The sequence below is a fragment of the Phyllostomus discolor genome, chromosome 3 (assembly GCF_004126475.2).
Source record: "Phyllostomus discolor isolate MPI-MPIP mPhyDis1 chromosome 3, mPhyDis1.pri.v3, whole genome shotgun sequence".
In the NCBI taxonomy this organism is placed as follows: domain Eukaryota; kingdom Metazoa; phylum Chordata; class Mammalia; order Chiroptera; family Phyllostomidae; genus Phyllostomus; species Phyllostomus discolor.
This window is the reverse complement of record NC_040905.2, coordinates 92347707-92368048: the sequence shown is the minus strand read 5'-3', so window position 1 is coordinate 92368048 and position 20342 is coordinate 92347707. Positions and strand designations below refer to the sequence as shown.

Here is a 20342-nt window from a genome sequence, read left to right as displayed (position 1 = left end):
AGTCCCCTGAAAGGGACTTCAGAACAAGAAAGTTTAAAATAGTCAATGAGATGAAGAAATAGAAACCACATAGCAAAAATAAGATATTCTAGAAAAAGAGCAAGTGAATTTTTCAAAAGTTGAAATTCTAAAAATCAAAAGTAGATTTAGATCCAACAAAAGAGAATTAGTGAAGAGGAAAATAAAACAGAGGAAATCACCTACAATGAAAAGAAAGGGAAAAAATAAATAGACAGGAAATATGAAAGAGAAACCGAATTAAATGCAGAGTAAAATGAGAAGTTCTGTCATATGTTTTACAGGGTTTGTAAAAGGGAAAACAGGGAAAAAATCAGAGTCAATAATCAAAGAGATAACGGCTGAGAATTTTCCAAATCACAGGATAAATGAAACCAAGTCCCGAGAACAACAAACTGAAACACCTGGCGCACACACAGCGCCACATCAAGAGAGAACACTGAAAGCTGTTAAAGAGAAACTTATCGGCAAGGGATTATCCACGAGGGACGGACAAGCAAAGCAGGCTAGTGATGGCCCGAAGACAACGTAATGACAGAGGCACACTGCCAGGGGAAGGGGGGGGCGGGGGGAACGGGACGGAGACAATGCGACAGACAGGAAGGCAGCGGGACCCTGCTTCTGTTCTCTCTGCTTGTCCCGCCTCCCCCCTGTGCCTCAGCAGCGCAGGCAGCAGGAGGGGGTGTCCAGGTGGCCTGCTCTGGGGAGGTTCTCACCATGGTACCCACAGGCCATGCCCCTGACCCCACTGTGTCCACAGTCCTGCTTGCACCCAAGATGACAATAAGGAAAGTCAAGTCTGCTGAGTGGATGGGCTCTAAGGAAAACCCCCAAAAGATCAGCAAATAGTCATTTAACCTGGCCTTGAAAAAATGGAATCTTAGGCCAAAAAGACCACAGGGAAGGATAAATCTTCAGACCAAAAAATTCTCAAGAAAAAGGGAAAGGAAGCAAAAGAAAATGGGCAGAGGGAGATCATCAAGCAGAGACTAAAGACAAATTAACAACAGAATCGGAATCTAAAAATCAGGGTATTTCAAGCCCCATTGCAGAGGGTAACAAAGGAATCTCAGACCAGTCTGAGCGATGGCTCTGGCATACCTTTCTCCCACAATTCTTCGAAGCAGCTTCCTCAACTATTTTAAGAATGCAAATTTCCTGTAGTTCCAGAAACATATTTTTAAGAAGCATGAAATCTGCCTTCTTCCATGCTTTAATGCATGTTTAAATAAGTGCAAATGCCTTTTTAAGAGCTAAAATCATGTGCTGATTAATTTCAGTAAAAACAGAAATTAGTGGTGTGTTTAATTACAGGATGTTTTGATTGTTGTAAACTCAACATTCCATAGACTCTGAGGGGCATAATAAAAAATCCTCTAAAACACACATAGCCCAAATGACAGTCATTTAAAAATGGCCCATCTTTCACATTTGCGTTTGCCCCTACTATTATTATCTCTGTGTCTTCTGTATGGTCTTGGCCTCCTTATCAGAATCAACACTACCTGTGGCAACATCCTAAAAGGGAAGGTCCAGGATTCCCCCAAACTTGTTCATGTGCCATGGATGTAATGTGGAAGCCAGCACATCCTGTGTTATCAGGGCATTCCTCACACAAGACTTTAAAGTTAACAATATTTGAAAATTCTGAGCTCTGGTGTCCTCTACTTGTGGATAAATTGTCTCCAAATAGTGTGCTGGAATAACCATTGAGTAACTCTTTAGCAAAACGTTGCAGCTACATTGTATAGGATTTTTAATACCAGCATTAACTCATCCTGTTTGTATGCTGAGGACCAAACAAGTACCAATAAAATCTTGGCTATAACAGAAAAAAAGAGGGTGAAATGTAGACACCTTTAGGCATGTTTAGACTAAGAGAATTCACTACACAGGGCTTCTTGCAGAAAGAGCTACTAAGTTCCTCTCCCAAAGAGATGTCAGTTCAGCCCCAGAGAAAGTTCAGAACTCCTAAAAGAGTCCTGCTTATATTCTAGAAGGAACATTTGAGAAACAAAAATATTATCCCCAAAGTTTTATACCCTCTTGACATTCTCTTGACCACTCGATGTGCCCAAAGTGCGAGCCAGAGGAAGAGGGTAGGTAGAAAGCCAATGCCCCCCCCCCCTTGAAAGTCCCCCCACCCAATCTACACCACTGTGACCGGCATGAGTGGAATTTCGGGCTGGACTTCTCTCTGGGGCGAACTGTTTCCCAGCCTCTGCAGCACATTACACCAGTAAAAATCTGGGGGCCCCATCCTGCTCCTGTCCACCTGCATCGCCGGCTGCCTGCCAACCAGCACGTGGGAGAGAATGGTGTGCAGTGGCTCCCCCACGCAGCCGCTGCTGCTGCTCTGGGGCTGCGGGGGTGGAGGGGTCGGGGGAGCAGCTCTGGCTGACACGTTCCTGAGCACAGCTCTTCTGGCCTTCTCAGGGAGGGCACGCTCGTCCGAGGTCACTCTCCAGGGCGGGAGGCATTTTTTAATAGAGACAGGAAGAGAAGTATCAAGAAGTGACTCCCTGGCAAAGGAAACTTAAACCCAAGCCCCGAGCTGTGGTGATTCCGTCATGAAGACACTGACACCACTGCTCTGCTCCCTGCGAACCCACAGAAAATCTGGTGAAACTTTGCTCTTCTTTCCAGAAAAAAAAAAAGTATTTTCTTCCTCTTCTCTGTTCAGACATAACATCACCAACACAGCTCTTTAAATATCTCTGCCGGGAGGCTATATTTAGTGACTATTTGGCCCTTAAAATGAGCCTGATTTCCTGTGGTAAAAAGTTCTCAACTACTAGGAGAGAGGCCCAGAGAACTCTGAAGCACTGACAAACAACTTGAAAGCTTGTGGTGTTCAAACACTGTAAGAAAAGGAGTTAACTGCTGTTTCTGGGTAGGTGACTAACGCCCAAAATAAGGGGAGAAAAATCATAACAAAAAAGTGTGTCTGGTCTGAGCACTTTCAATGTCATCCTGGAGAACAGATTGACAGGGGACAACTATTTGAGCCAATAATCATATGTGGTGCATGGCCCTCCTTCAGAAAGGCACCATTTATTTATTCATTCATTCATTCACTCATTCACTCATTCATTCATTTACTCACCCGCTCACTCTACTCCCTCATCACTCATTCATTCCTTCACTCAGCCACTCACTCACCACATCTGCACATTTCCCTACAGGCAAAGCCCTGTGGTCTTTAGGAGCTCTAGGTCACGGACAAACAAGAAACACAAATCATGGGACTGGAAGGTCTTCCCTAGAAAGGGCCCTTGGAGGGATAGGGAGCGGGTGCTGTAGGGAAAACCTGGAAGGTAGAGGATGCTTCCGCTGGGGCCATTCAGGAAGGCCAGGGGTGGGGGAGGGGGGCGGCAATAGTCAGCACTGGCTACTGCTCTGGACCCTCTCATTCAACCCACTCATTGAGCCCAGATGCCAGTACATTATCCCATACTACAGATGAGCACCTTTCCCAAGGTCCACACACAATAACAAACACAAGTGGAGTAGGAGCTACGACTGCCTGGCTGGGAAGTGCTGAACTCGAAGCCCTAAGCCCTGGCAACAGGCGAGGCTGCCAGAGTGTGTCTGCTGGGCTGCGCTGTGCCAGCCACACAGACCAGTAGCTCTTTGGAACGGGCACCAGGCTCTCCCTGCTCTGATGCAGCCTGGACTGGTCAGGTTCTCCCTCTTCAGAGCTGCTGCCCTGCCCCTCTGTGTGTGGGGGTCCCCAGTGTCCCCAGGATGACCCAAGGGAGCACAGGAACGCACATGTACTTAGCCCTGACTAAGGTCTGCCAAGCAACATGCCATTCTCTTTTCTCAGCATTCTAATTGGAGATAATTTTAGACTTTCAGAAAAATTTCAAAAACAGTACAGAGTTCCTGTACATCTTTGCCCAACTTCCATTTATATTAACTAACATTTTATACAATAGGAAAGTCATCAAAACTAAGACTTTAACCCTGTACAATACTATTAGCTATAGCACAGAATCAGTCAGGATTTCTCAAGTTTTTCCACTGTTGCTCTCTTTCCATTCCAGCATCCAGTTCAGGATCCCCACTGTGTGCTGGTTGTCACATCTCCTCAGCCCGCCCCCACGCGCAGTCTGTCCTGTCCCCTCCCCACCCCCACCCCCCCTCTGTGACAGCTCCTTGCCTTTCCTGGTCGTTCATGACCTTGACATTTTTGAGGAGCACTGGTCAATTATTTTGTTGAACATCCCTCCACTTGGGTTGGTGTATTTTATTGTCATTAAATTCAAAGTGTGCAATTTGGGCAAGAGAACCACAGAGGTAACACGCCTGGCTCATTGTATCACGGCCCGGGCCATTTGTTTTTATACACGGCCTTCATGAGTTTCTCTGGGTCCTCAGGGCAGCCCCACGAGGCAATTCTGTTATCCCCCATTACACAGATGGGGAAACTGAGGCAAAGAATCAAGGCATTTGCCCAAGGTCACAGAGGTAGTAAGTAGCAGAGATAGGATTTGAACTCAGTTACATCTTTGGATCTCTCTGTTCCACCCCCAAACTGTTACTTCAATTCTTCCTAGTTTAAAATACTTCATACGACTTTAACTAAACATAGGAAGTTGGACTTGTATAACTAATCTAACTATTCCTAGTCCTACAAGCGTGATTCTAAAATCAGTGAGTGAACAATAAGGATAACAGTTAATATTTACTGAGCACCTACTATTTCCCTGGCAGAGTGCTGCATCTTGTATACATAAGGTATCTCATTCAAATCTTTCCAAAAACACAATGAAGTAGATACCACGGGGACGCAATCCCTTATTATAAACTCCTGGGGCCAGTGTATTTGGGATTTAGAATCTGGGGGTCTAGGCATCACCCTCTAATCAAACATAGTAACACCGTTGCAGCATATTATATGACCATCCACTCTAAGATGGACATATAACAAAAACCACAATAGCACCAGGCAAGTGCAGGTAGGGCACCAAATCTGAAAAGAACTTCAGGTTTTCAGAGCTTTGGGATTTCAGAATAGCAGATTAGGGATTGTGGGCCTGTACTATTACCTAAAACAATTTGCAAACGAGCAAACCGAGGCTTAGAGGACCTCACAGCTGGCCACCACCCAGGCCTGCCCCTCACTCTGAGGCCTCAGGCAGTGAGTCCACAGCTGGGACGTGACACCACGCATTTAACACTCTCTCCCATCCACTGGTTTTTATTTCCCATTTCCCGTGACAAAACATGTTGTAAACATATTTAACTGGCACTCAAAATAAATGAAAATAAATAAATATTCAAAACTCCAGGGCCCTGAGCTGTCCCCGGAGCAAGGCGGGAAGATGACCGCACCGTCACCACCGTCACTCTGACACAGTTACATACTTCCTTTCTAGGCGCCGGAGGAAGTACTTCCTCTTTCCATAAAATATCATGAATGCCGTCAGATCAATCCGGTCCAATGAGCCTGAGTTCTGCCTCTAAGGAGGCCCGCAAAAAGGGTCTGCGAGAGGTCCAGATCATTCTTTATGACATCAGGACACTCTTAATCATTCAGACTCTCCTTCATAATGCGTTAGAGCTAAATCTTGTAATTCCTCGTGGCCCTATCAACATGTTTGGCCTATTCCACGCTCAGGCTGGATGCGCCTTACTCCCCGCCGGGCACCAGGGAGCACCCTTTCACCTGCCCTATCCCGGTCATTCCTTCCCAGTTGGGAGGTTTGGGAGGAAAGCTCCAGACAGCGACGTCATCTTCGCGGTTCCTGTCGTCTCACACAGCCCCCTCCACCCCTGTGCCTGTGGGCTTTCTCACGTGACCCTAAGGCGATAAAATTAGTGGACGCCTGCGTTCTGCAGTGATTTTCTCACTGCAGGGAGAGTTGTGGGCAAATACTAAGTACACAGAAACCTGAGCAAACAAAAACAATGAGTTACTCCAGCACTAATGAAAATGTATACAGGGAAGGAGAAGACAGCAAAGTACGGCTAGGGGCTCAGCTGCCCCTCGTGTTTCCAGGGTCAATCATGATCGCGTTGACCCTGAACACCGAGGTACAGTTCTGGGGACAGGAGAGGAAACGTGTTTGCCACAGGGGTGGGAAGGGCACACATGTGAAGTAAGCAAGATATTTATCTTCCATAACTGGCAGGCTCATAATAAGGGCTATAATGAAAACAGTTTAAAGAAATGAAACAGGTGTTTCTGGGAAGCAGGAAATGCTGGGGAAAGGAGAAACAGCTGGGCCAGGAGACTGGCTGGAATTGGTGACAAGCCCGTGTAACTATCTGAGCCCTGTAACAGGTAAACCTTTAATGAAAATAAAATCATACAACCAGCCATGGGCGGTGCCACGGCCCAAACCCTGGAATTCTGACGCAGGGCCGGTGTCCCTCCGTCCCACCTGCACCCCTGCTTCAGCTTCTGTCTTTCCAGATCAGACAAGTCTCTCTGCATGCCCTATCATCTCAGCTGTCATCTCTGAGCCAGCCCTGTGCCACAGAACCAGAAATCCAGATTTCTCTGGGCCCCTGGGGTAGCCCTGGCCCTGCGCAAAGGCAGGCCAGTGTGTCCGGGTCTCGGTCCAGAAAAACGCATCCCCAGATCTCCCGGTGATTCTTCCTGTGGTTCTGCACTCTGCCCTCAGTGCACCTGGAACCCCAGTGTGTGCCCTGGTCTAGACAACCCTCAACTCAGGCCTCATCAGGCGCAGATAAACCAGGAGACCTATTCTGTGCCAAATAGCGCACTTGCCCCTAAACTTCGATGTTACTAACAACTCGTCAGAATAACAGTGATATTTCTGAGGACTTGCTACACAGAAGACAATGTATTGGGCATTTTTCATGTATTATGTCACAATCCTTTCATCAACCCTATGAGCTAGGTGTGTTTGTTTACTACATTGACTCAGAGTCATACGTGGTCACCAGCATCTCTGGCGAGCAGTCAGCCTGGGACCCACAGCAGGTAAACCGGCTGGCTCCACAGCCCACGCTCGTCACCTCTACAGTCTCGGGGCACAACCCGGGCCCAGACACGAGCCTGGCTTGGCCTCAGATCTAGGCAATGACGTGCAGTGTGGACCCTGGGCAAGTTATTTTTCTTTTCTAATCCTCCCTTTCTTCTGGGAAACTGGACTAAATCAGAGGTCACCCCTCAGACCATGCCAGGAACCAGGGAGCTGAGGGCCATGCATGAAGCGGGCTGGTGGTAGAAGACAGCAGGGAGTGGTGCAGAATGCGGAAACCCAAGTGTTCTCTAAGTCCAACAGATTTAGTAGGTCGGGGCGCAGGTTTGCTGCAACGGCATCATTATAGACATCCCATGTGCCTCTGATGTAGTGTCAAAGAATTTTTCTGAAAATGGTACTTTTTACATGGTACAACCGAGGCCTAACAGGCTAACACTGGGAGGCTACCACAGGATGAGAAGACTGTCGCAGAGGTGCTCGGCACGCAGTCTGTCCTGAGCACTGCACAGTCCTGAGCAGAAGGCAGCAGCCGGTGCCCGGGCAGAGGTGGCCAACTGCACTGTGAGTTTTCTGAGTGAGTGACCCTGAGAGGCCAGTTCTTTAGGGGGACACAGGTCCATCTGGCCAACACAGAAGTCCCCCATAACAACTAGTTGCAGCCAGAAGGAAAGGTCTCTTGGGGGCAGGAAAGCCGGGAATCAGGACAGCAGAGCTGGAACAACAAGGGCCAGGTGTTGTCAAGAGGCAGCCAGCCTCGACAGGGCTGCTACCCCAGTGACTGCACTGACCCAGAATCGCCAACCCTCCAAGCCTTTGGGGCAGCCTCGCCCGATCCCCTCATTTCACAGACGCTGACTGAACACCTATAGCAGGTACAGGCCATGGCAGAAAGGAAAACCACTGCCAGAAACAAGGCTTCCAATTCTTAACCCAGCGCTCCAGGAGCTCCTGGCTGCTCCGCAGCGGAGCCCAGGAACACGGGGCCGTTCCAGACCACCAGGACCTCTGTAAGCATCAGGACACAGCAGGCCCACGCTGGGGGAAAGCCCATCATGGATCGTCACCTCTGCTTCCTGACTCAAGTCAGCTCTCCAGCAGAGACCATCCTGATCCTACAGTAACATGGGGATTCCCCACCCGCCTTTTTGAGTAGCACAGGACTCCACCAAAAAAATTTTTTTTAAGGTTAAGTGATTATATCTGTGATCCTTAAACTTGGAACTGCACGAAAGAACTCCATGGCCCGGCAGGAAAGAATGTTTTGAATAGGCTGCTGAACTGTTTTTCCAGGATCAAACTTCTGTGAAAAAGTGCCAAGCGTGGAAGTCCAAGGTTCTGTCCACGACCACAAGGAGCACAGATGAAGGAGCAAGTGTCCCTCCGGGTGAGGGAGGGTGGCCCATCCGTGAGGGGAGGCAGGGCTCCGCTAGGCCTCTTGCCCCAGGGTGTAAGTTACCTGTTATCATCCCAGAATAGGTGTAACTGCTGCTGTAACAAATTACCACAAATTTAACAGCTTAAAACAATGCCCACGTTTCATCTAACAGTTTGGTAGGTCAGAAGGGCAACTCCATCTCACTGGCTAAAATCCAGGTGTCAGCAGGGCTGCATTCCCTGCTGGAAGTGCAGGGAAAATTCCCTTCTGGGGTCATTCCAGTTGTTGGTATAGTCTAATTCCTTGTGGCCAGAAACCCGAGGTCCTGTACCCTTGCTGGCTGTCAGCCAGGGGCCACCTGTGAGCTCCTAGCGGTCTACCTCTAGTCCTTGCACACAAGGCCCTGCGTCTCAGAGCCAGCAAAGGCACATTGACTCCTCCTCACACCTGCATTCTCTCTGCCACATCTTTCTTCTGCTTGCAGCCAGAGAAGGGTTCTCTGCTTTAAAGGGCCGGTGTGGCTCAGCTACTTGGGCATCATCCCACAAAGTGAAAGGTTGCCGGTTCGATTCCTAGTCAGGGCACATGCTAGGGTTGCAGGCTGGTCCCTGGTTGGGGTGTGTGTGGGAGGCAGCTGATCAATGTTTCTCTCCCTCTCTTTCTCCCTCCCTTCCCCTCTCTCTAGAAATAAAATAAAATCTATAATAATAATAATAATAAACAATGAAGAAGAGTTTGGCAGGCGAATAGAGTGGAAGAGGCATTCCAGGCAGAAAAGAATGGCGCTACCTGGAAAAACACAAAGGAGTGGAACGGGCCTGTGCTGGGAGAATGCCGAGGGCTGGGTGAGGCTGGGCTGCAGAGGAGGAGAGCAGCAGGACGTCGAAGCTGGCTCTGTGTCATGCCAACAGGCTTGGGTTTCAGCTAGGAGTGATGCATAACAAAGAGAGGTTTTTAAAACATGAAATCATACAAGCAGTTACGCCTTTTAAAACAGAATTCAGATGGCCAAGGGGAGGGTAGATCGCAAGAGGGTAGAGACTGGAGGGAAGGAAGGCCGGCAGGGCTGTGTCGTAAACAGTTCAGGCTGGAGATGAAGGGCCGAAAGGAGGCACAGGCCGCGGCGGGTGAAGTGGGAGTGAGATGCAGAGCAATCAGGGAGACGTAACACCAGGCATCTGTGACAAGCTGCAGGGGTGCAGACTAGACGGGCATCAGGGATGACTGAGAGAATTTCAGCTGGAATGGCTAGGGATGGTTTATAAAGTGAAATTCTCAAAATTTGAGAACAAAGGAGAACAGTCAAGTTTGTGGCAAGAGACGGAGTTCAGGTTTAAGTGTGTTGGGTTTTTCCTATCAGCAAGAATGGACCTAGACTGTACAGGGAGGAGTCCCAGCTTACATTAAGGATCTCAAAGGAAACAGAAGATCTCAAGTCACTTCCCAGCATGAGTCAGGGAGCTGACATTCAAGAGGAAGTCCGCAGAGAACCACCCACGTTACATCAGAGAGCTGGTCCCGTTAGCATCCCTCTGGTGGCTCCCAATGTGCCCAGGAGAACCCATATTCACAGTTAGGTCATGGTTCCCAGCTGGGACCAAAAATGGGTGATGCTCATTCAGTTCTTAATTCAAAATACTTTATCCTTCATTCCCCATACCCTTAACAACAGTCATTCAAGGGCAGACACTGTGCCAGGAACCCAAGGTTATAAGATGAACGAGGCACTCAACATAGATTTTGTGGATGCCTACCAAGTGCCGAGCCCAGAGACGCGGAGCCCTGGACCGAGCCCTGTTACTCTAGGGGCAGCTACCCTGGACGTTGCTCAGAGAAAAAACCACACAGCTCATACCTGTGCTTTCTGAAGTATTACAGAAAATGGGAGGGAAGAATATGGCATCAGTCAAGAAACATCCAAGGAAGACCAAACAGAGAAGGCAACTGCTTCCAGCCAAAATGGGAGAGGGAGTGTATGGCAGGGGAGTAAGACATAACACACAGAGCAGCTGCACTGTGGGCTGGCTCCACACACCACACAGCCAAAGACCTGGAAGAACTATCATTAGAGGGTTGGCGTTTTTGCCACACTCCCCGGTGACATTCCCCAAGCTCCAAGACGGTCAGGGTGGCTTATCCTAGCTTCCTTATGCATGACTTGATCCAAATCTTTGCAACATGAACTAAAACTTCAGGTTGTGTTCCAAAAGTCCACCATGAGGTCTTTAGTCTTATTCAAATGTACTTCTTTTGAGCCCGGAGACACACTTTCTTCTCACATTCTCTCCTTTGAGAACTTTTTACCACCTAATTGATTTTGTATTTCACAGGCACCCTGAGGCTTAGCTGATGTAAAGCCCTCTGCTAGATGCGGGGAAGCTGGCTAAACGCTGAGTGAGGAACTCAGAGCCCATCTGCCACTAAGGCAGGAAGACGAATTAATGGAAGCGAGGGTAACACGGTAAGTGTGGGTTAATGACAGGTCTCCACTTCCTGGCTACATGTTACGGCAGTGCTCGGAAGGTGCTTGTGTATGCATGATTCATACATCAGAGGCTTTCCAGTTCTAGGGCAGCGTCAGAAATGCTTTCACAGGAAGGCTGCATTCGAAAGAGACCTCAAATGCATACGTGGCAGGTCCTTAGCCTCCTCAAACACCATCTTCTATTCACTAGGAAGAGGTTGTTATTGTTGTTGTTTTCAACCTTTTGTACTGTGAAATAACTACACAAAACAAAAATGTACAGCTAATAAGTTTTCATAACCACCTGGGCCAATAAACAGGCTGGTGGCCGCACCTCCAAGCTCCCTTTGTGCACACTCCACTCACTCACCTCCCCGCAAGCAGAGTCAGTCCTGCACCTGGAGTGGCATGATGACCGTTCCCTCTCTTCTTTACGGTTTTCCCATCTAAGGAGCACCCCTTAGCACTGGTTTAGCTTTGCCTATTTTAAAAAATATTTTTAATTTTTAGTTTTTCTTTTTTTTTCTCAATGTTTCCTACGTGGTTTGTCTCCTCTGCCACTGTCCACAGGACTCTGAGCAGGTGCGGGAACACGTAGGTGCGGACGCAAGGCCCCGCTTTCTCTCCAGGGCTGTGGGAATGGACCGCTCATCAAGGGCCAGAGCCCTGAGCTGCCTTCTGCCACCCAGACAGAGCCCCAGGGAGAGTGACCTCCCGTGGGGCATCCACATGGGAGATCTGCCTGTTTTTTAAGCCTGATGTCAGTGGAAGCATACAGAAGGTGTCCTTTTGGGCTGCCTTTTTTGGTAAGATTCATGCATGTTGCTGAGTGTAGCTATATTTTATTCATTTTCATTTTGGTAAAGTGTCCCAATGAGAGACTATGTCACAATTTATCTATTGTCAATGGACTTTTAGATTGTTTCTAGTCTGGGGCTATTACAAAATATGATTATGAATATTCTTCTTGGTACACATGTATGCATTTCTATTCAGTATATAGCTAGAAGTGGAATTGCTGGGTTATTGAGTGTGTGTATCTTCAATTTTAGGATAATCCCAGACTGTTTTCCAAAGCAGTTTTCCGAAACAGCCTGGAAAACTGATGGGGCCGTACGCCGGCTGCACCAGTGCATGGCCGCATCACAGGGCACCGGTGTCTGCGTGCTTCGAGTCCTTGTCAACGCTTGGCACTGTCAGGCATTTTTCACTTTTATTTCAGCCATCTTGATCTCACAGTAATTTAATTTGCATTTCCCCAATTACTCGTGGAGTTGCACAACTTTTCCTATGTTTATTAGCCATTCGTTAATCCTCTTTTGTGAAGTTCCTCTGGCCTATTTTTCTATTCGTTGCCCTTTTTTTTTTCTTATAAGTTTTTTACATATTCCTGATACAGGCCTTTTGATGATTATTGCAAAAATACTCTTCTGGGAGGAATTTCAAATGTCCCAATAGTCAATTGGGAAAGACTGAGGGGGAAAAAACCTCTGTACCTTTTCTAAGTTATTCACATAATTGAACTTCAGCCCAAAGCCCCAGACCACACCTCAGCTTTGAAGGGAGATACATGCGGAAAGGAAGAGTCTGAGATCCGAGTCACCAGGTTCAAGCCTCAGCTCAGCCACTTCCTGAGTGCTGTTAAGGCGAGTCACTTCAGCTCTCTGAGCCTCAGTGTCCACACATGAAAACTGACCCCAACCACCTACTGCACGGTTGTGCTGTGCCTAAAAAAAGGTTGTGTGTAAATGTGCTTTATAACTGCAGTGTTGGCTGTTGTTACATCAGAAGCCACCGGCCACACCAGCTTCCTGAGCTGCCCCACAGCACTGACAGCAGAAGCAACAGCAGCAACCTTTTAGATTCCAGTTCTCTTCCCACATCTGAGCCAGAGGACACCTTCGTTGCCCATCCCTCTCCCTGAACCGTACAGCCCACAGCTGGGAACAGGGCTCCTCCCTGCCTGCCCAGGCAGGAAAACAGGAAGCAGCTCCCACTCTGCCAAGAGGTGGGGCTGACAAGTTCCCTTTTGTAGGTGGGCATCTCTCCAGGCCATCAACCCTCTGCATGCAGACAAAGCACTAGCCCCAGCCCACTGCACCAGGCTGCGCCCCACACCCCACCCAGGTCTCCTCCACGAGGTCATGGGATAAGTGTGCCAATGGATGGGGAGCATAAATAGGTCCTCATCAGTGCCTCATGGGCAAGGAACCCTTTCAGTGCCCAAGTGGTGCTAGGGATCTGCTCTCCTGAGCCACACAGCCACTCCCTACCCTTCCTGAGGTGCAGCAGCATCCTCTCCTGAGCCCCTCATCACCAGTACCCTCACCAGGACCCAGGGCCCATTCCATACACAGGGGGCATTCTCTTCAAGCCAGCAGAGAAAGCTCAGAAGAAATGCACACCATTATTCCGCGGTGTGAAAGCCTGTTGACAGGAGGCTCTCAAATAAGCTAAAATATTGGAGAGCTGGAAGGACCTTCAAAATCTTTTCCAGCCTCCTCATTTTGAAACAAGACATTCAGTAGCAGAGCCAGATATTCTCCAGGGGAGGGTTCTCACGTTCCTCTGCACTCATCCCAACATCCCTTACACCCCGCCGCAAACGCCAGCCCCTGCACACGGCCACTGCCATTAACCACACCCAGGTGCCCGAGACACTGCGCCAGTCAGTCTCTCTTCCTGGTGATATCTTCTAGCTCAGAGAGGTCCCACCTAAAGAAGAAAGATGCCCTGGGAAGGCCAAGGCCATGTTTTTGGAATGCTTATAAAGTATTCCAAACTCTACAGAAATTCAAATAATTGACCTTCCGCCCAAATTTTGTTTCTAGACTCTGTAGGCGTTCTCCTACGTGGTTTCTCCAGCCCAGCTCTCAGGAACTGGGCAGGGACTTCCCTGGCACGCTGGGTGCACAGGCAGGGCACACGGGACAGAGACTTAGTAAGAATTAATCACTGGAATAACCAAAGGAGAAAGAGGGAGAATCTCCAAAATGTGCAAAAGAAAAGTACTCTGCAAGAGGGGGCCTGCCTTCGTTAGTACCCAGGCTCCCCGTAGATCCTCCAACTGTTTCATACTCACATGTTTGGCAAACAGTCAGCATTGCAAGGCCCTGAGGACCAGACGCTGCCCCCAGTAGCTTAGAGTCTAGAAGGGAAGCCAAGATGTGGGCTTGCTCGGGTGAATGGAGAGACATACAGTAGCTAGGGGCCCTGCTCACTTGAACACATGATCTAGTGGAAACTAGACTTCAGGGGCTGTCTAGTGGAAGGAGGCAATTGTGAGTTAAGGCCTGAGAAGGATAGGGACTGGGGACCCTGCTGTGCCACATCATGCAGGGTCTCTGGGGAGCCATCAAAGATTCTCAAAAAGAGGGAGTTACAAAAGCAATGTTGGGCTTTAGAGACAAGCCATCTGGCACCAGGTTATTTAGGGGGCAGGGCGGTTGGGATTACAACAACGTAGACAACAAGTAATAAAAGCAGGAACAGTGAGAAGCAAAGAGACAAGAGAAGTGTCATGGGCAGAATGGGGCTGTGAGGGCAAGAGGGAGGGAGGACTCAGAACTGATGCCAAGGAGATGATGGGGACCAGACACAGGCATTCAGAGACTGAAGAGGCTGAAGGGTGGAGTTTGGGCCACATATGGTTCATCCAGTGGGAGATGGCCAATAGGAAGTGGTCACTCGGGCTAGGAAGTCAGGAGGGAGATGTGGGGAAGCGGCATCATGGAGGTGAGACTAGATACCAGCCGATGGTGCTGAGGGCAGAGGAAGTGGATAGGAGGTAAAAGAGAAGTGGGGTGAGGGCAGTGCCTTGGGGACCCCAACAGTTAGTGGGAGGAGGGAGGGAGACAGCCGGAGCGGGTCAGGCAATGACACACAGGGCTGGGAATTGTGTACGGCCAGGCTCTGGGACTGGTTTCCCTGGGTCCGAGTCTCAGCTCTGTCACTTACTTCAGGACCCTGAGCTGGTTATTAACCCATCTTAAGCCTCAATTTCCTCATCTATAAAATAGGGATTATAATTCATAAATTTGTTGCAAGAATTGAAAGCAGTGGTTCATGTAAGGCAGGGGTGTCAAGCTCATTTTCACTGGGGGCCACATCAGCCTCGTGGTTGCCTTCAAAGGGCCGAAATAATTTTAGGACTGTATAACTGTAACTACTCCTTAATAGTTAAGGAGTTGAAATTACATTGGGTCCTTTGAAGGCAATCTCGAGGCTGACGTGGCCCCCGGTGAAAATGGGTTTGCACCCTTGATGTGAGGCATTTACCAACTGCACACGGTAAATGCGGTAATGTCGGCTATTATGATGAGTATGAGTGGGAGGAAACCATGGACCTGAAGGAAGTTGTTGGCGTCCTTTCTACATTTTCAATACCAACTAAGGGAGCAAGGAGGAGATCCGGGTAACTTTTACATAAGAAGCCATTCCCACACACCAGGGTTGAGAACCACTGATCCCTCTCAGCCAACCCTGAAACCTCTCGGCTGATGAATCGAAGGCTGAGCGTCTGCTGAAGATCGTGAACAAGGTGGCAGAAACACCCTGATGTAACATGGAGAAGAAGACTTGGCTGTCCGATGTTAAAGCCCTGGCTTCTCTTTACTCACTGTGTGACCTTGGCCAAGTCACTTGTTCTCTCAGTCCGAGCTATTAAATGGGTAGAAATCACCTAACATGTTTCTAGTACCCAGAAGCCCCTTAATAAATACTTGTTTCTGTCTCTTCTTCTGAAGAACCCAAATCTCCTGGCCCTTCCAAACACGTGATTCACTGGGATTCTGTACTCTGTGCTGGGCTCCACCTGAACAGACCGTTCCTTTCTAAAGGCTCCTCTGTGTTTCCAGAGCCCCAGCCTCTCCCCTCTGATCCCAGCATTCACCTGCCACAGAGCAGAGCTGCTGAAATTTAGGTGTGCACAGGACCACTGGGACGCTGGCTGAAATGCAGGCTCAGATTCAGTAGGTCCTGCTCTGGTCAGGACTCTGGTGAGGCTGGGGCTGCAGGTCCTCCGTCCTCAACACAGAGGAACCCTGCGGGGCTGGTCCGCCCCCACTGACTCATGAGCTCCTCGGGGCTGGTCTCCTTTATCATCCTCATCTCCCCGTCCCTTCCACAGTATGCGCTTACTAAATGGATGTTGAAAAGAATAGACAAACCATAGAGAAAACTACTTTCTAGCTAAGTAAATAGAATCAGGGCATTTTGTTTGTCTGTGAGTTGCAGCCCATCTAGTTCATTTCGAATCACCCTCCTGAACTGGCGATGTGAGGACAGTGTGGTGGAGGGGGCCTGAGACCTGGAACCCTGCATCTGAGTTCCAACCCTGTTATTCACCAACCACTAGCCCGAGGTAAGTTACCAAGCTCTCATCCATAAAGTGAGGGAGATTTTACCTAACCACCATGGAGCCCAATGATGGCTAAAACACGTTTCACAAAGTGCTCCAGGCAAGGGGTTACTGTTACAGCAGCTATTTTGAGAGCAAGACCAACTTTTCATTTCCCTAGAGCCTGAAGGTTACTTGTGATAGACTGGACGGAGGACACGCCGGGGGTCTAGTTGGAGATGGGGGCTGTGGCAGGTGGGTCTGGGGTCCCCACTCTGGCAGGAACAGTGACTGTGTGCCTTGTGAGGATGATGCCAGGAGAACAGAGGAGGGAAGGCTTCCCGGAAGAAGCTGGCGGAAGTGAGGAAACAAGGATGGTCTGAGGGCTCCGCCAGGACACTGGCCTGACCAGAAGGAAGGCAGAGAAGTCAGAACCCTCTGGTGGGCACAGGGCAGGTTCCCGACTGAGAATGTAGGAGGCAAGGCTGAACCAGGAGGAAAACGTAGAGGGAAACACATCAAGTAACTTCAGTTGTCCTCTGCAGTCCACAGCTGAGTGACCCACCCAGGCCAGGGCTTCTCTGTTGGAGATAACCAGTCATTTTCTATGCTCAACTACAACCAGCTCATCACTGACACAAGCCTCGGGCATCTGAGGACACAGACAAAAACAAGACACAGTCCTGTCTCAGGAAGCTCACAGTTAACTGACGGCACCATAGAAAAGTTGACAGCAGGCAGGAGGTAGGAATGGCCAATTCTGCTCCTGTCTCCACCCCTGCCAATCCGTGCCATCCACACTTACCTCCAGGTGTTTCCTGATGCCATTCCCATTCCTGGAATCCTCTCCCCTCCACCCGGCAAGTGCTAACTCATGCTGAAAGGGGTTCGGTCCTGGGTGAGGGCTGCTATCCCTCCCCACCCCCCCCACCCCCCACACACAGCCTGTACTTTATGCGCGTGCTCTTGGTAATTACCGCATTACCTAGTAACACCTCTGTCCCTCTACTGAAGCGTTAATCACAACCTGCACGATTACTTACACTGCTTTCTTATGTCTTATCTCCCCAGTTAGATTATATATAGCAATAATCACTGAAATAATGCTCCACAGTTTACAAAATGCCTTTACACATATTCTTTAAATTAATCCCCACAAGTATTGTCTTTATTTTACAATGAAGAAACAGAGGCTTAGAAAGGACAGACAACTTGCCTCAGGCCACACAGCCTAGCCACAGGCCCAGCCATAAAATTCAGACCTCTTCTAGCTCCAATGCCAGTGTTCTGCCCAGTAGTCAGAGGCAACTTTCAACTGTGTGACCTTGGGCAGGTTACTTAACCTCTCTGGGCCTCCATTTCCTCCAGGATAATGTGGCTGATACCCTACCTAATAGGTGCTTGTAAAACTTAAAGATAATACAATAAAGTACTTAGAACAGTGCCAAACACTAATTAGTTACAATTATCACTATACCTTGGCTGATTCTCACAGTCTCTTCACTCACTTAAAAATTTTTTTCTAACTTATTTTTATGTATCATAATATACTTGATAGGTAGTCATTAAACAAAACAAATTTTTTCAGATTGACTAATGTGAAGTTTTAGGATTGTTTTCTTTTTTTTCACCCTCCTACCCCCAATAGAAAAACTCCCTTTTCCTGCTTCAGACTACCTCCTCACTTCCCACTACCCCCAACACTAGGCCAAATTTAGCCAATTACAAGTGTTCCACAGAATAATCTAGACTCTCCCCATTGGGCTGTCCCTGGATAGTGAGGGAACATGTCAGTTGTAGGTGGAAACTTTCACAAACCTAATTTCTATCACTCTAATGGGTCAAAGTTTTATTTCTTTATTGCTCCAGTTTTTACTTATTTGAGACTCTAGAAGGAATGGAGTATCATAAAATAACACTTATTTATTTTCCTTTTCCATCTAAAAAAAGGAGAAGAATATTGACACTGTTTCCTGGGGCAAAAAGCCTCATGTGACCAGGCAACTGGTAGAGGCACTCACACCCAAGGCAGACGGGCAGGGAAAGCTTCCTTCTTTTCAGCAGCCCAGTCCACAAAGCCAGAGAACAAGCCTTGAACCCTGCTGGACCCTGAGAGGCATAAGTGAAAGGCCACCTCTCCCATCCCACCTGGGGTAGGAAGACTCAGGAAGAGGACACGCCCTACTTTACATCATCCAGACACACCTGTGAGGGGCCAGAGGTGGCTGGGAAAGGAAAAGGATGAAGTCCCCCGGGGTGTAAAGCTTTATTCTTTGCAAGATTCCATATATAGAACACTTAGTCAGGTCCTCACAATCTTTGCTATCTGAAAGTTTTTTGGGGGGAGGGGGCGGGGGGGGGGCCGCAGAACAGAGCAGGGAAACCAGCCCTCTGGCAGTGGAGGCCCAGCTGGATCTTCAAAGGTTCCACTCGGAGAGGAGTGAAGAACCAATCTGCCTAAACAATTTTGGCACTGGGATTAAAAGTACTGCACCCTTTGAAATGGATATTGCATACAAACGAGCTGATGAACATTATGAACATGTCAGCTTAATTCAGTCAAATCAATACACCAGGCATTAAAACGCTAGGTAAAAATGGATTGTGGCTTTTTGTTGATGACACAGAGGAATTTTGGCCCCCAGCCCTGGTCAGGCTGGACAAATAGGGCAGTCTGCCTATTAGCTGTCAGGCACATCTTGGGGGATGAAATCAGGACCCCAAGTCAGGGCACCACTGGGTAGCTAGCTCATCTTACCGGCATTGGACTGTCGGGCCAAGCACCTCCATTCCTGCCCTGGCCGCCCCCTCCTACAGCCCCCAGTTATTTTCCAAGCTGGGCCACACTTCGCATTTCCTACATTCCTTCTCACCGCTCAAACCCCTCTGGCCCAGCCTCCGAGGGCCGACAGCTGGGGGTGGTGTGAGCTAAGCAGGAGGCACCAGGAAGGGGGTAATAGGCGAGGGGGGAGTGTCGATGCAACTGAGAAGTGATCGACAGGAGAGGAAAGGGCTCCGACCCCTTCGCATCCCCAGCCCAGCGCCCCACTCTTCGCCACCACACTCGCGTCCCAAAGTGGCTCTCCAACGCACTCCCCTTGCCTAGGGGCACTTCCATTCCGTCACTTTTCAGTTCTTCCCCCTGACACCGCCCCTGCTATCCCGCCGGGACCGCTCCCGTCAGCCGCGCCGCACGGATCCCGCTAGCTCCTCGGAGCCGCCCTGCCTCTCTCCCAGGCCAGCTGGGATGCCCGGGTCCCCGACCTTCCCAGGTCGCCCAGACCTGCGCACGAGATGCCCCCTCTAGCGGTCCCCTTGCCCTGTCCTACCCTCGGCCTGCAAGACCCCTGCTCCCTTCAGAGCCCCTCCGGCACACCGCGTCTCAGGGATGCCCCAGCCACGCGTGCCCCCGGGGTCCCCAGGTCCTCACCTGAGTCCGCTCGAAGCTCTCGCGCTCCGCCGCCTCCATCCCCGCGCCGACGCCGCGCCGGCTCAGCACTTTGGGCAGCGGGTTGGGCACCTGCTTCATGGAGCTGGCCATCCGGTCCATGTCGCCTCGCGGAGCCGAGTCTGGGGCCCTCGGCCGCGCCGGGATCCCCTCGGCGCCGTCCGCCCCGCCCGCCCCGCTGGGATCCGGCGCTAACGGGACGGCTGCCGCCTCTCATTGGTTGGAAGCGCTGCTACTCTCCCGAGGCCCCGCCCCACCCAGAGGCTTCCCTGCCCGCACCCGGTCCCTCCGAAGCCCCCGGTGCGTCCCGCCCGCCGAGCCCTCCGGACTGCCCGGCGCGCGGTGACCGGCCCGGAAGCTTGTCCATCATTGGGTCCCACCGCCCCCGGCGGGGGCGGGGTCCGGGGAAGGCCCTGGCCCGCCCTCTCCCGCCACGCCCCCGACGCCGGTGCACCGCCCGCCCGCCCCCCCACGCTCCCCCGCCCTAGTCCGTGCCCTTTCCCCGCCAGCCGCTCTCTCCTTCGGCCCGGGCCCTGCGAGGTCCCGGCGTGGTGGGTGGGGGTCATTCTGGCCGGGAGGCGGCCCTCCCGCGGGGACTTCTGACCCGCCTGGAATACCCTGTTTACTTCCTTTCGGCCGGGGGCCGGAGAGCGCGGGATGGACCGACCTGGCGGCTGCAGCCCCGGGAGGCGCTACCCCCAGGCCCGGCTCCCGCAGGATGGGTCGGCATCTGCCAG

The 20342-nt window shown here is 50.2% G+C and overlaps 1 protein-coding gene and 1 non-coding gene across 5 annotated transcripts in view; both read right to left on the bottom strand.

Annotated features, from left to right (window-relative positions):
• The window catches only part of HIP1 (huntingtin interacting protein 1), a 146409-nt gene extending 126616 nt beyond the window's left edge, over positions 1–19793 (bottom strand). Inside the window, exon 1 of one of the 4 annotated variants that reach the window (XM_036020798.1) lies at positions 19588–19793. In XM_036020798.1, coding sequence (XP_035876691.1) covers positions 19588–19707 — 120 coding nt within the window. In that variant the 5' untranslated portion in view covers positions 19708–19793. The remainder of the gene's footprint in view (positions 1–19587) is intronic. The other 3 variants (XM_028507610.2, XM_028507602.2, XM_036020799.1) reach the window with 3 other exon arrangements.
• LOC114514148 lies at positions 11347–11553 on the bottom strand. The gene has a single exon (XR_003685921.1). It is a non-coding gene; the product is annotated as a small nucleolar RNA SNORA73 family (small nucleolar RNA).
• Positions 19794–20342: the final 549 nt, after the last annotated feature.